Source organism: Oculina patagonica, chromosome 12 (genome assembly GCF_052425735.1).
Source record: "Oculina patagonica isolate OP01 chromosome 12, crgOcupat, whole genome shotgun sequence".
NCBI lineage: Eukaryota > Metazoa > Cnidaria > Anthozoa > Scleractinia > Oculinidae > Oculina > Oculina patagonica.
The window spans coordinates 17238266-17250449 of record NC_135769.1 but is presented as its reverse complement, the minus strand read 5'-3'; the positions used below and the strand labels follow the sequence as shown (position 1 = coordinate 17250449).

The window sequence follows — 12184 nt, the reverse complement described above, 5'->3', positions numbered from 1 at the left end:
AGTTGTTTTGCACGCGTGTGCGTGTACCAAAATTGTGTGGACGGAAGTTGTAGAACGGAAGTAATTTTATATGCTACCCCTGCCCCCTTAGTAACGCCAAAAATAACTTCAGTGAAGCTCAGATGCAAATGTGAAAAGAAAGGAAATCATTGTATAGTGTAATAAATAAATTAACATCAAATGACAATTTCGGAACTACTGGTCTACAATGAACCAAAAATAAAGCTACTTCAACTACGACTACGACCCGCAGGTGTCGTTATTACAAAAATTATCAAATGTATATTTTCATTTTTTTCTTTTCTGAGACCGCTCAACATGTCCTCGGCCCTGACCCCAATCTGTCTATGTCCAACAGAAAGTATAAAAAGCGATCTAAAAAAAATATACAATGGAATTTTTTTGGTACGTTTGAAGTAGAGTTGGTTTTGGCTCGTGACGTGACGCAGCTGATGTTCACCCGTACGCGACCCCGCACGCATTTCTGTACGTGCATAATGAACCAAAAATAAAGTTACGTCAACTCTTTTTTTAGAAATGCACGATCTGCGCACGTCGCCGAAAATGTATCAAATGTATATTTTTTATTAAATTTCCTCTTTCTAAGAACCCTGGACACGTCCAAGTAAAACGATAAAGAGCCATTCAAAAATTAACTTATGACGTTACGCAGCGTGGACAAAAATGTGTGGACGGAATTTAATTTTACATGCTACCCCTCCCCCCTAAGTAACGTTAAAATAACTTCAATGAAGCTCAGATACAAATGTGAAAAGAAATGAAATCATTTTATAGTGTAATAAATAAATTTACATCAAATCACAATTTCGGAACTTTTAAAAAAGGAAACGTGTATCACAAAGTCGAAATGTTGACAACCTGGGGGTTTATTTTATCATGTGCTGACACACGTAATCAAGGTTCATTTTAACGTGCGCTGTTACACGCAATGAAGTCCCGCCAGGCAGCCGGAAGTAAATTTAATACGCTACCCCTCTCCCGTTGTTGAGATTCTACATCTACATCTACATTTAATTAGGTCGGTAAAAATCTAGAGATATCACACCAAGATTTCTTCATGGAACTTATTTTTAACTTTTACTATGGAGTTACGCTTGCCATATGACGTGTTCTAATTAATGTTTATGAAGCTCACTGATCAAAACACCACATCCGAGCAGCACGTTTTTGTCTCCTGTCACGTCATCTCATTTCCCGTGACTCACGTCATCCGTTTTACACGACGTATTCGTGTGCATCTTTCTCTAAAATTTCATTCGCTGCTCAATCCATGAACAACAATTGTCACTCCCGGTAGATGCGTGCTGACAGAAAGGTAATTCAAAACGCAATTCAGTAATCTAAAACGGTCACAAATATTCATTTCATTTCTTTTCACATGTGTATCTGAGCTTCGTGGAAGATTTGAGCTATCCAACCAGAAGAAAGCTCGTAACCACGATGTCCACACGTTTTAACAGTAAAAACATGTTCTTCAAATATCGAAATTATATTTGTCAAGAAAGCAAAAAGCTTTGCAGTTTAATTACACAATAGAAATACCAAACGATCCGGAAACAAAAAACTATTTCTTTTTTAAATAACTGCTTGTGGACTTTTACGTAGCGGGGAATGGGGCCATGTAAAATTACTTCCGGCTGCCTCAATGGACTTGATCGCTTGTGTCAGCGCGTGTTAAAATACGTAAAAATAGGTTCAGGGTCCCTAAGGTCTAAACAGCTCGGCAACTTGATTCACGCTGCACCATTTTTAGTACATGTGAAATTGTGATTTCATTTCTTTTTACATGCGTATCTGATTTTGACTTTACAGGGGACTGTCCTTGACTGTGGACTGTACCAGTACATTTTCAGTACCCACCACCACTCCCAAACCCTACCCCCCCCCCCCCCCAAAAAAAAGGCAAAAGAATGAGCTGGCTCTAAGTGCCCTTTGATTAAAACCGGCGCCGTTTATAAAACTGGCCAAAATTTGCATATGTCAAAGGTAATTTGAAACCTTTCGAATAACTCCAGCGTAAACCTAAATTCAACACATCGCTGCACACAAGTATCCGATTGAGATTCTTTCATACACATGTAACTGCGTTTTTCAAAAGAAAACTAAATGACAGAGTGAACTTTAAGATTTAACACTTGCATTCTAAATTATGGCACAAGCGATTGTTATGCGTGACACTGCACACGCGTTTCATGTTTGTCCTAAGAACGCCTGATCGGAAGTTATGTTTGTCCATTTTTTTCGGCGGGACCGCGCGAATTCCAACTCGGTTATTTGAGCTTCTTGCTCAATTCACCAATTCAGAAGTGGCGTTTGTGTTTATACCTTATAAAAATCTCGTTCAAACATTTAATGAACCGGTATAGGTATTAACTTTGCTGTAAAAAGCAACTACGATCGATAGCAAAAACAGAATAAGAGCGTGCCATTCCGTGACAATTTGATAACTCAATTAGTTCTTGTTTGTTGAATAAAATTTACGTTGTGAATGAACCAAAATCTTTGTTGAACAGTTCTGACAGGAAACGAATACTGCAGGTGAACTGCGCTTTAAAGAACTTCCCCGAAGAGAGTGGTTTTTGATTTGATTCGTTTATTACTTTTCGTTCAATGACTATTGAAGGTCATTGAACAAAGGTGTCATGTTACAAAAATGAGGAAAACAATAGTATCATGTTACAGTGTTTGGCAAAAAGCCAAAAGTATACTGTAACAAACAAAAGTATCACGTTACGGTTGCTACAAAGCTAGCAACAAAATAACCGCTTTGAACAGAATAAGAACGTGCCATTTCGTGACATTTTGATAATTAAATTAGTTCTAACTTGTTTTTCAATTAAGTGATGAAAACTTACAATAAAACAGTTCTGATGTATCAAAGTGCACGTAAAAAATATTTTGTTTGCAAGCAATATTTGTGCAAAAAAGTGACTCCGTGGGCCGCCGTAAATAGCTCAAGCCATGACATAAACCATCCCAACAGGACAATCACTCAGTCTCACCCCAAGCCACCCCATAAATTGAAAAAAATAACTCCTGCACGCTTAGCGTGCCTATGTTTACCAACAGTGGCCCTGATTTCATTTGGTAGCTCGTTCCATATTTTTGTGGCAAAGTAGCGCCATGACTTTAGTCCGTACTAGGTGATATTTACTTTTGGCAAGGCCAGCATATTTTCACCCCTAAGATTGTAACTACAACTTCTTAATGAAACTAGGTTCTTAATGCTAGGTGGGGCTTTGTTACTCAGGCAGTTATTTATAGTACACAACATGTCCTGAATTCGTCTATTTTGCAGTGGATCTGGGAACTCATTCGTTTCAACAATTGTTCGTATGACGATATCTTATCTTTAAAAACATAACGTAATGCCCGTTCATTGACTTTTTCCAGTTTTCTGGTGTTTCTTTTCCCGCAATGGTGCCAGACTTGAGAACAGTAATAAAAATGTGGTAAAATGAAAGAACGATACAGCGACTGTTTTGTTTTTAACGGTAAAATGTTCTTCAGTCTATTAAGAGCATTAACTTGACTGCTGACTTTTCGACATACGATGGCAACATGGGCGTCGAACTTTAATTTACTATCCAATGTCACCCCTAATAGGCTGATCTGGTCCTTAATAGGAATGTTAATATCGCCGGATTTAAGGCTGATTTCTTGAGAGTTTTTGCCGAGTACTATGGCTTGATACTTGTCCGGGTTTGCTTTCATACCATTTTCTTTGAACCACGTAGCTGCATTTTCTAGGTCTTGGTTAACAGCTAATTCGACAGCCCCGGGGCTAGCATGGGAATGGTAGATCTTGGTGTCATCGGCATAACTTAACAGCTTACACTCCCTTATCGCATATATCATATCGTTCATAAATATGTTGAACAGCAATGGCCCAAGAATGGATCCTTGTGGCACGCCTCTAGAAACCTCTTTCCATGCTGAGTAAGTACCGCTCAATTTTACCCTTTGAAAGCGTGATGATAGATAACTGCGCAAAAGCTCCATGATGTATCATCAATTCCATAGAACTTTAATTTATCCAGAATCAAGTCGTGGGGCAGGCAATCAAACGCCTTACTGAGATCGATTGCCGCTGCTCCAATTACCTCGTGTTTATCTAATTGTTCCTTCCACTGCTCTGTGATTCTATTTTTAGTGTGACCTTTACTCAAAAGGGATCTCCAGCAGCAGAGTTAATGGCAGAAGTGTTATAGTACATTAAATGGGAGACCAGCAAGAACATGAAATGATATTTTTGTAAGGACTATAATCAATTTAAAATGGTGACAGTTTTCAACAACTATTCGCAGGGAATTATGAGGGTCATTTAAAACTCCACCCCTCCCCCCCCCCCTCACGCCACCCCTATCATGTTGACAGAATTTCGAAATTACATTCAAACCTATAACCAGCAACCTTGAAACAGGGATGGGGGATGAGGGCAGTATTAAAGTTATCCGCTAGTTCTTCCGATTCTTTCAACGAGTTTTTCTTTAAAAATGCAATTTTCCAGGAGTGTCTAAAATTTTTGCAAGTAGTTGTGGAACTGGCCATTGTTTTCAAACCAGTATAATAAAATTAACACCTAGATAATGACAGGTTTATATTTATCATTGCTATTTTTTGTGGAGGAGGTATTATTAGCATAATATTGTTAGCTTAGAGTGAGTCACAGCAACCGGCTACTGTAGACAAATATTTTGTTTTGAAAACAGTTTTAAAATAGATTTATCAGCACATTATATTTTACAAATAAAGAAGCTTTTAACCATAATTTGTATACACTTAATTAAATGATACATTTAAAAATCTTAGTCTTTGACCGAAACAAATTTCACTTTCCTCGTGTTAAATCATTATTAAAATAGTTGAGCTCCTAGTAACACCGGGGCTTGACATGATTGATATAATCATATTAACGCGATGTTTCAAAACCAATAATCAGTTCCCTGGTGTACAAAATGACAACCGTGTGGATCTAAAAATACGCAGAGACCAACATGGTTGCTTATATATTTCGTATTAGCTAAAAGAAGAGGAGAAAACCTATCCAGTAAATAAAGGAAATACCCATGTCTGATGTGGTATTACGGCATAAGAGATGTTGACTGTTCCACAAGAGAAATATTGCAATCTGTTTTATTCAAATAAGCAGATCTCGCTCCTAATAGAGTGTACGCGTTCCAGTCAATCTGCGATCAGGCTTTCATTTACGATATAGAGGGGAGAGAAAACGAGGAAAAAAAGAAAGAAGCGGTTGCCGTCGATATGTCCGAGAAGGAACAGGAGGAGCAGATTACAGTTTGCTTGTCGGTCTAGCCGCGGTAATCCCCACACACATATCCACTTCAGCGCAGCATCAACCTACATTGCTCGATAAATATTACCGTGTTTACGTGAAAAAGCACGGAGCTAACTCATTGCAAAAAAAAAAAAAAAAACGACCCCATGTTGCTTTATTATGCGTTTTTAACTTTAAAAAGTATTTCGATTGACACTTTTTTTTTTCCCTTCTTTTCCTTCCCACAAAAATTAAACCAAAACCGAATAACCCTCCCCTTCGTGGCTCGTTTCTGGAAACATATTTTTTATTCCGCTTATAAGCCCTCCCGGATATAAGCCCCTCCGCTTATAAGCCCACCTAAGGCCCCCTTACGAAGTTGTATAAGCCCAGGGCTTATAACCGGAATTTTACAGTATATAATTAAAATAATTGTACATTTATCAAAACAGTCGAAATCCTGGCTACACCGGGGTTTTACATGATTGATATTAAATGTGACGTTTTTAAACCTTCAAATCAGTTTCGACAAATGTGTACATCTAAAAATACGCAGAGAACAACATGATTGTCAATATATTGCGTTATCTCCAAGAAAGGGAAGAAAACCTATCCAGTAAACAAATGAAATACATATCCATGCTGTATTAGGGCACCAGAGATGTTGACTGTTTCATGCAAGATATTGTCGGTATGATTTATCAAATGAGCAGATCTCACTCCTAATAGAGTGTACGCTTTTCGTCAATCTGCGATCAGGCTTTCATTTAATACGACATAGAGGGAAGAAGAAACGAGGGAAGAAGAAACGAGGAAAGAAAAGAAAGAAAGCGGTGGCCGTCGATATGTGTCCAGAGGGGAAAAGGCGCAGGAGGAGCTGATTACACGTTGCGTGTCGGTTTATCTGAGGTTATCCCCGCACACATATTCGTTTCAGCGCAACCTTAATTGCCGTACGATAACTATTCAGATAAATATTACCGTGTTTACGTGTATTAAAAAGCGCGGGCGGTGCTCGGTAAATCCTCGACATTTTGACGCGGGCGTCTTTTTCTCGGGGAGGCACTTATTAAAAAAAATAAAAACAGCACACTGCTCACTGTTTTTTTCTAAAAATGATGGGGGAACTTTATTTAAAACACGGTAAATTAAGCTCACAACAACAATTTTTTATATATATATAAAAAAAAGGGGGAAATATAAAAAAATATATAAAAAAAAAAAAAGGTTTCTTTCCCGATGGCCTGCCCCAGAGTATCGTTTAAATAGTTTTTTAAATTGCCCAAGGGACTCTGCTTGTCTTACGTTAATAGGAAGACTGTTCACAAGATGGCGCCCCTGTACGTAAAGCTGTTTTTGTAATAGTTAGTGCGCGGTAATGGAACATTGAGTTTGTTTTCAGAGTCCCTTAGGTTGTACGCGGTTTCTCGTTTTTCAACAACGAAATGAATGAAATGATCCTCGCAGCGTGTTACCAATTTTAGCAATTGCATTTTTTAGCCTGAAAAAAAAAAAAAAAAACATGGCTACAACGGGATTTGAACCCATGACCTCCGCGATACCGGTGCGTTGCTCTACCAACTGAGCTATGGAGCCTTGATACCTTGATAACCTGCTCCCAACGTATCATAGCTCAGTGGGTCGAGCAACGCACCGGTATCGCGGAGGTCATGGGTTCAAATCCCGTTGTAGCCTTAAAAAAATTTTAAATTAAAAAAAAATGCAATTGCTTAAACTGCTTACACACTGCGAGGATCACTTAATCATTTATCCTCTGTTCACTAATATATCTTTCATATATTCATTTTGTTACAACAACAACAACTCCGTTTTAAGTGTCAATGTCATATCTCCCTCCCCATAGAAATCAAGTAAGGTGCAAGGGAAAGTCTCTTTTCAAGTGTTTTGAGTAAACACTCCGTTCATGTTGAGGGGTGCGGCGTTTACTCTAAAGAGTTGCACTTATTTCCGACCGGTCTCTTAATCGGGGAAGGCGCTTTTTGCCTAGTAAAACACGGCATCTGTAAGATAACTATTTCGATAAATATTAGGCTAAACTGCAGAATGCAGGGTCATCTATTTGTTATCTGCTTCTCTCTAAATAAAAATAGCATCTGCTGTATTATCTGTTTCAGTTCGTTTCAGCACAACCAGGTAAATCCTCAAGATAACAAGGCTGATAAATATTGTCAAGACCAGGTGCAAAAATATTACTTTGCCATGAGCTATCACAGAGCATATATAAGGAGACAATTACTCGTCAGCTCTCAGTGTGTTTCAACTACTTGGTACACAGAGGATCAGAATGATGTCGAAGATTACATTGGCATATGTGCTGCTTATGATGTTTCTTGCTCTCGGGACGAGCAGCCTCGTTTCTTCAGAAGAAGGTATTTGAAATTTACCGGATACTATTTCATCAGGGCAACGCCCACGCTACAAGCAAGCGAATGAAAATAATCTTTAGTTTCTTTAGTAAGATTATTTTCCCATACGATTAAGTTGTAAGCACAAATACTGCAACACCATAGAAAGTTGTTAACAACTGTAGAAGAAACACAAAGGTCACCTACAATATTGTTGAATTGTTCAGTGTTTGGATACGGTTTCTGAATACTTTGCTTTTCACTGAATTGTTAAGAAACAGCGCAAAGTACCTGCCCATTTTGCAGGCATGAAGTGATGAGGAAATACAAATAAGTGGCGATCCACTGAGCGCCCTCAATAAGCAAAGTATAGTGCAAAATACCCTGACACTTCTAGTGTTTTATTTCTTTATACATAACAGAGAGAGCGTTTGTTTCTACTTTTGCAATGGGACTTACCTACCGTTTAAGATATAAAAGATTTTTTTTGGCATCGAGTTTTTCGCTGGACAGCTGAGATCGGTCTCTGGTCCCAGCGCTCTATTTCTCGTATTTTTTTTTCTCGTCGAGAGTAGAGGGCGGGTAGTCGAGTTATATCCATCTTAAAGGGAGTTCTTCTAGCTTGATGTGCTAAAGCATGACTTCTTTTTTTTTAGATGTTCAGGAGCCAAGCAGCCTGAACGATGGTTATCAGATAGAAGATCCGAACACGGATCAGGATAAGACCGACGGTCAAGACAAGGATACTGACCTAGAGGCAGGAAACTACGGGCAACAACAAGGTCGCAGTGGAATGGCAAGAGGGAGACAATCGTCCAAGAGGTAACACCTAAAACTTTCACCACTAGTCATGTCACAACTGGCATGCTGGAAAAAAAAACCCGCAAGTTGGATAAACGCAAGTGTGTTTTTGAATTTACGAATGGTTCTTCAAAATATCTTTTGTTTTTCATATCTGCATCGTTGTTCAAACCAGAGCGTTTTGCCACATTTAAAGATCAACAACCACTGTTGACCACCGTAATCATGGATAGATAAACTAAATAAAATACATATGCTCGTTATCATTGAACAGGCACTTTTGCCAATTATACCCGCCAAAACGTTCTAAAAATACTATACCAGGATAGATTCTGTTTTCCATTGACTCCAAAATACTAATATTTGAGCGACACCATGGCACCATTCTGGTGCCGGATCCTTGTTCCGGAATGTGTCCAACTAAACGCGTGCTTTAACACTAACTCGTGACTATTTTTAAACTCTCGGAAATATTCTATAATAAATCACATCACTTCTTTTGTCAGATGTGGACCAGACGTCACTCACTGGCTGATTAATCAGATGAAACAGAACGTAGAGCACCATGTCATCAAACGTTGCGCCACATGGTACGCTTGGATCTTGCCCTGGTGTCTCAAGGCATTCGCTGATCTTGTTGGGGAAGACAACCCGTGGGATTTTAAAAATTATCTGACTTTTCGTCGAGGATCTTGCCCACATCGATGCCCAGAGACGGTGACCCTGTGCGGACAATGCTATTATCACGACGTACCAGGAAACATCCACTACGGTTACGTTGGTCGTGCTGCTACGTTCCAGCGCATTCTTCTGCAGTTGGCTGCCCATCGAGTTCAGAAGGGTGGAATTGACGACTCGAGGGATCAAAATGCGATCAGAATTGGAATGGATCTCTGGGATCATGAAAATAGGAGGCCACACTTTTACAGAGAAGTTCATAAGCACTCCCTGAACAAGGACTTCACAAAGGGTTGCCATACATGTTCCACAAGATTCTAAGTTGAAGTACAGGGCACGTGTAGCTTAAAGAGGTCTCGTGACATAAATAAACGTAAGAGAATACTGTAATTTTGATGATTTCTGACTTCAGTCCTGTCAGTTAATATAAATCTAGGGCCGGTAGTTTTGTTGCCGTAAAATGCGATGAACAATATGAATTACTTAAGCTTAAGAATTACTAGTGAGACTAGAATTGTTATCTCGACGTGTCACGGAATAAGTAAAATAAAAACACGTTCCTGTAAAATGTGATCCTCTTTCTACTGATCTCTTTCCTCAGTCATTGCTCTTAAGCCAATGACCTCACTTTAAAAACTAGATGTATGGTGGGTTACCCTGCTCGTGCCCGCTTGACACAGGATTAATTACGAAAGTTTTCGGCCAGTAGTTCAAAACTGACAGGGGCAGTGAGGGCACATTTGGCTACCTATACAACCAAGTACCCAAAGAAATCATCCAGGGTAATTCGTTATAAGAGGTGGGCATTTTTTTAACAGATCTTGCCGTTGAGTCGGAAATGGATAGACAACATTCAGATAGAACACTCATTTCTTTTGGTCAGTGGGATACTGGGAACGAGAAGCTTTGGTCCCACCCAGATGTTAGTAATTTTCCAGCATCCTTCAGTTCATGTAGTGAATACGTGCACTCAAATGTATATTACCCATATACTCAATCGCATTTCCTCTTTGGAAGACCTAACATACATTGACTAAAGGTTCCAGTTGCTAACATGGTGTTTCTTATCGGGTGCCGTACCGTTGGGTACAAAAAAAAAAAACCGGCCTCGGTGATTTATCTCCGAGGATTTCTTTTTCATTTCTTTACCTCGTCCCAAGGGTGTTCTCGAGTGAATGAATGAAATTAATGAAAGCTTTATTTACCCTTGGTATTACATCAGGCATGTTAGGCCTCTAGCATGTAATACTAATCAAACCGAAAATGCTAAAAATAATTTATAGTTGCTATTATAAATTGAAATCGATCTAATGTGATAACTAAAGGTAGATCGACTTATTTCATTCCCCTAGATCCTAGATGCCATCTAATGGAACCCCGATATAACGATATGGCCAAGGGAGCAGTAAAATTATTTCGTTATATCGAGGAATCGATTCGTTATATCGAAACTCCCGATATAGCGATATGGCCGTACCAAGACAGAGGCCAATAAGGTCAAAATACCGAATTTGACATGGAACGGAAAAGGTACAAATGTCACGAACGTAGGAGTCGTGTAGACCCGTCACCTTTATTTACTACGGCTGTACCAAGATGGCATCCAGTTAATAAAAAAAATTCTGATAGAGGTTGATGCCACCCGACAAAATACTCCATAAATTACATTTCCCTCAAATATGATGACCATTTTCGTTGAGGATATTTTTGGTCTTTTAGAAAATGCACTCAGATTGACTTCAGAATAAACCACTTGACCTGATGCCACACTACTTAATGAATGATATCAACCAAGCAGAAGCCGCAGATATGGCTTTCTTACATAATATACTGCTTCTAGATGATGTGACATAAACGTGGGCAATGCTGTCCCATGGTAACCAAAACCCGTTTAGTTGATAAATGTCTTAAAGGTGCGAGCTCTACAAGAGGGGAACTTGCTCAAAACATTTCTGTCATTTAAATGTATCATCATGAAAACTAGATGCTATAGCAATGGCATAAATCAACATTCTTTTATTGAACATTTGAGTGTTGAAAAATTTGTTATCAACAAACAAGTGATATTAATGACAATAATATTTACCCAAGATGACCTCATCAATGCATTAGTGCTTTGATCATAAAGGGGAGCAATTCGTTGTTGCTCAGAAGTGCAAAGGTTGATTTCAAACAGTTTTATTAAAATAACTATCAGTCAGATGATGTACCCCGCAAGAACTTACCAGAGTAAAAGCTTCTCATCTGTTGTACCCAAGAGAAGGCAGTGACAACCATGAACTGCTTGAAGGGATGACAAGTCACTATCAGTGATAACTGGAAGAAAGGACTGCTGCTGTTCCACTAACCTTGATGGAAACAAAGGAGGCAACTCTTAGAGGACGTCATAAATAGTGACCTATTGCGTGACTTGTGGATGCCAAGGTTTTTTGATCACAGTCGTTTTTACCATTTTGTCTTTCGTAATATGCTCTATCTTTTCTTTGCAACTGCATGTAGTTACGTTTATCTGTTTATCTGCAGTTCACACGCATGCAGACTTTTAGCCAGGATTTAAAAAGTAGGAGTCCAAATTTTTTCATAGGGCCTGACTTTGTCCCCATAGGAGGGCCTAAGGAGCACGCAAAGTGTTTTTCTGCAGTTTTTAGTGCAAAGGTATCTAAAGATTTCCAAATTTGCTACAGTTATTTATTTTATTTTTTTCTGAAAAGTGGCCGTCCATAGGACTCCTGGACTCCCGCCTGGCTAAAAGCCTGCACGCATGGTTTTAGCTCGTACGTGGGTAAACACACTCTCATCTTACTCATTACAGGGATAAATTGAACTCGCTATTGACTAGAGCACTGGTAGAGCACTGTGCCAGCATTACAGAGGTCATGGGGCTCACATATACAAATCCTGTTACACAACTGCAAGCCTTTCTTGCAAAACTGGTCAGGTTGCTTCAAAATTGCAAAGTTCACTTACGGATACTGTAAGCAATTAAAAAGACCATATTTTCATTAAGGTTCAGTCTACCCACACGCCAAGGGACCAAACT

The 12184-nt window shown here is 39.1% G+C and overlaps 1 protein-coding gene and 1 pseudogene across 2 annotated transcripts in view; one reads left to right on the top strand and one right to left on the bottom strand.

Annotated features, from left to right (window-relative positions):
* The window catches only part of LOC144632136 (uncharacterized), a 32381-nt pseudogene that overhangs the window by 6371 nt on the left and 13826 nt on the right, over positions 1 to 12184 (bottom strand). The window contains exon 11 of the transcript XR_013566861.1: positions 11370 to 11492. The product of XR_013566861.1 is annotated as an uncharacterized LOC144632136 (transcript). The remainder of the gene's footprint in view (positions 1 to 11369; positions 11493 to 12184) is intronic.
* Positions 7557 to 9684, top strand: LOC144633014 (uncharacterized). Its single transcript, XM_078491791.1, has 3 exons — positions 7557 to 7689; positions 8322 to 8487; positions 8973 to 9684. Exons 1-3 carry the CDS (start codon positions 7605 to 7607, stop codon positions 9463 to 9465), a joined length of 744 nt encoding a protein of 247 aa, XP_078347917.1. The 5' UTR covers positions 7557 to 7604; the 3' UTR covers positions 9466 to 9684.

Bases quoted from the DNA above. Each gene is read 5' to 3' on its own strand.
- LOC144633014 (XM_078491791.1), top strand. From the start codon at position 7,605: ATGATGTCGAAGATTACATTGGCATATGTGCTGCTTATGATGTTTCTT. The intron at 7,690-8,321 runs GTATTTGAAATT...CTTTTTTTTTAG, and splicing joins CCTCGTTTCTTCAGAAGAAG to ATGTTCAGGAGCCAAGCAGC. The intron at 8,488-8,972 runs GTAACACCTAAA...TTCTTTTGTCAG, and splicing joins GGGAGACAATCGTCCAAGAG to ATGTGGACCAGACGTCACTC.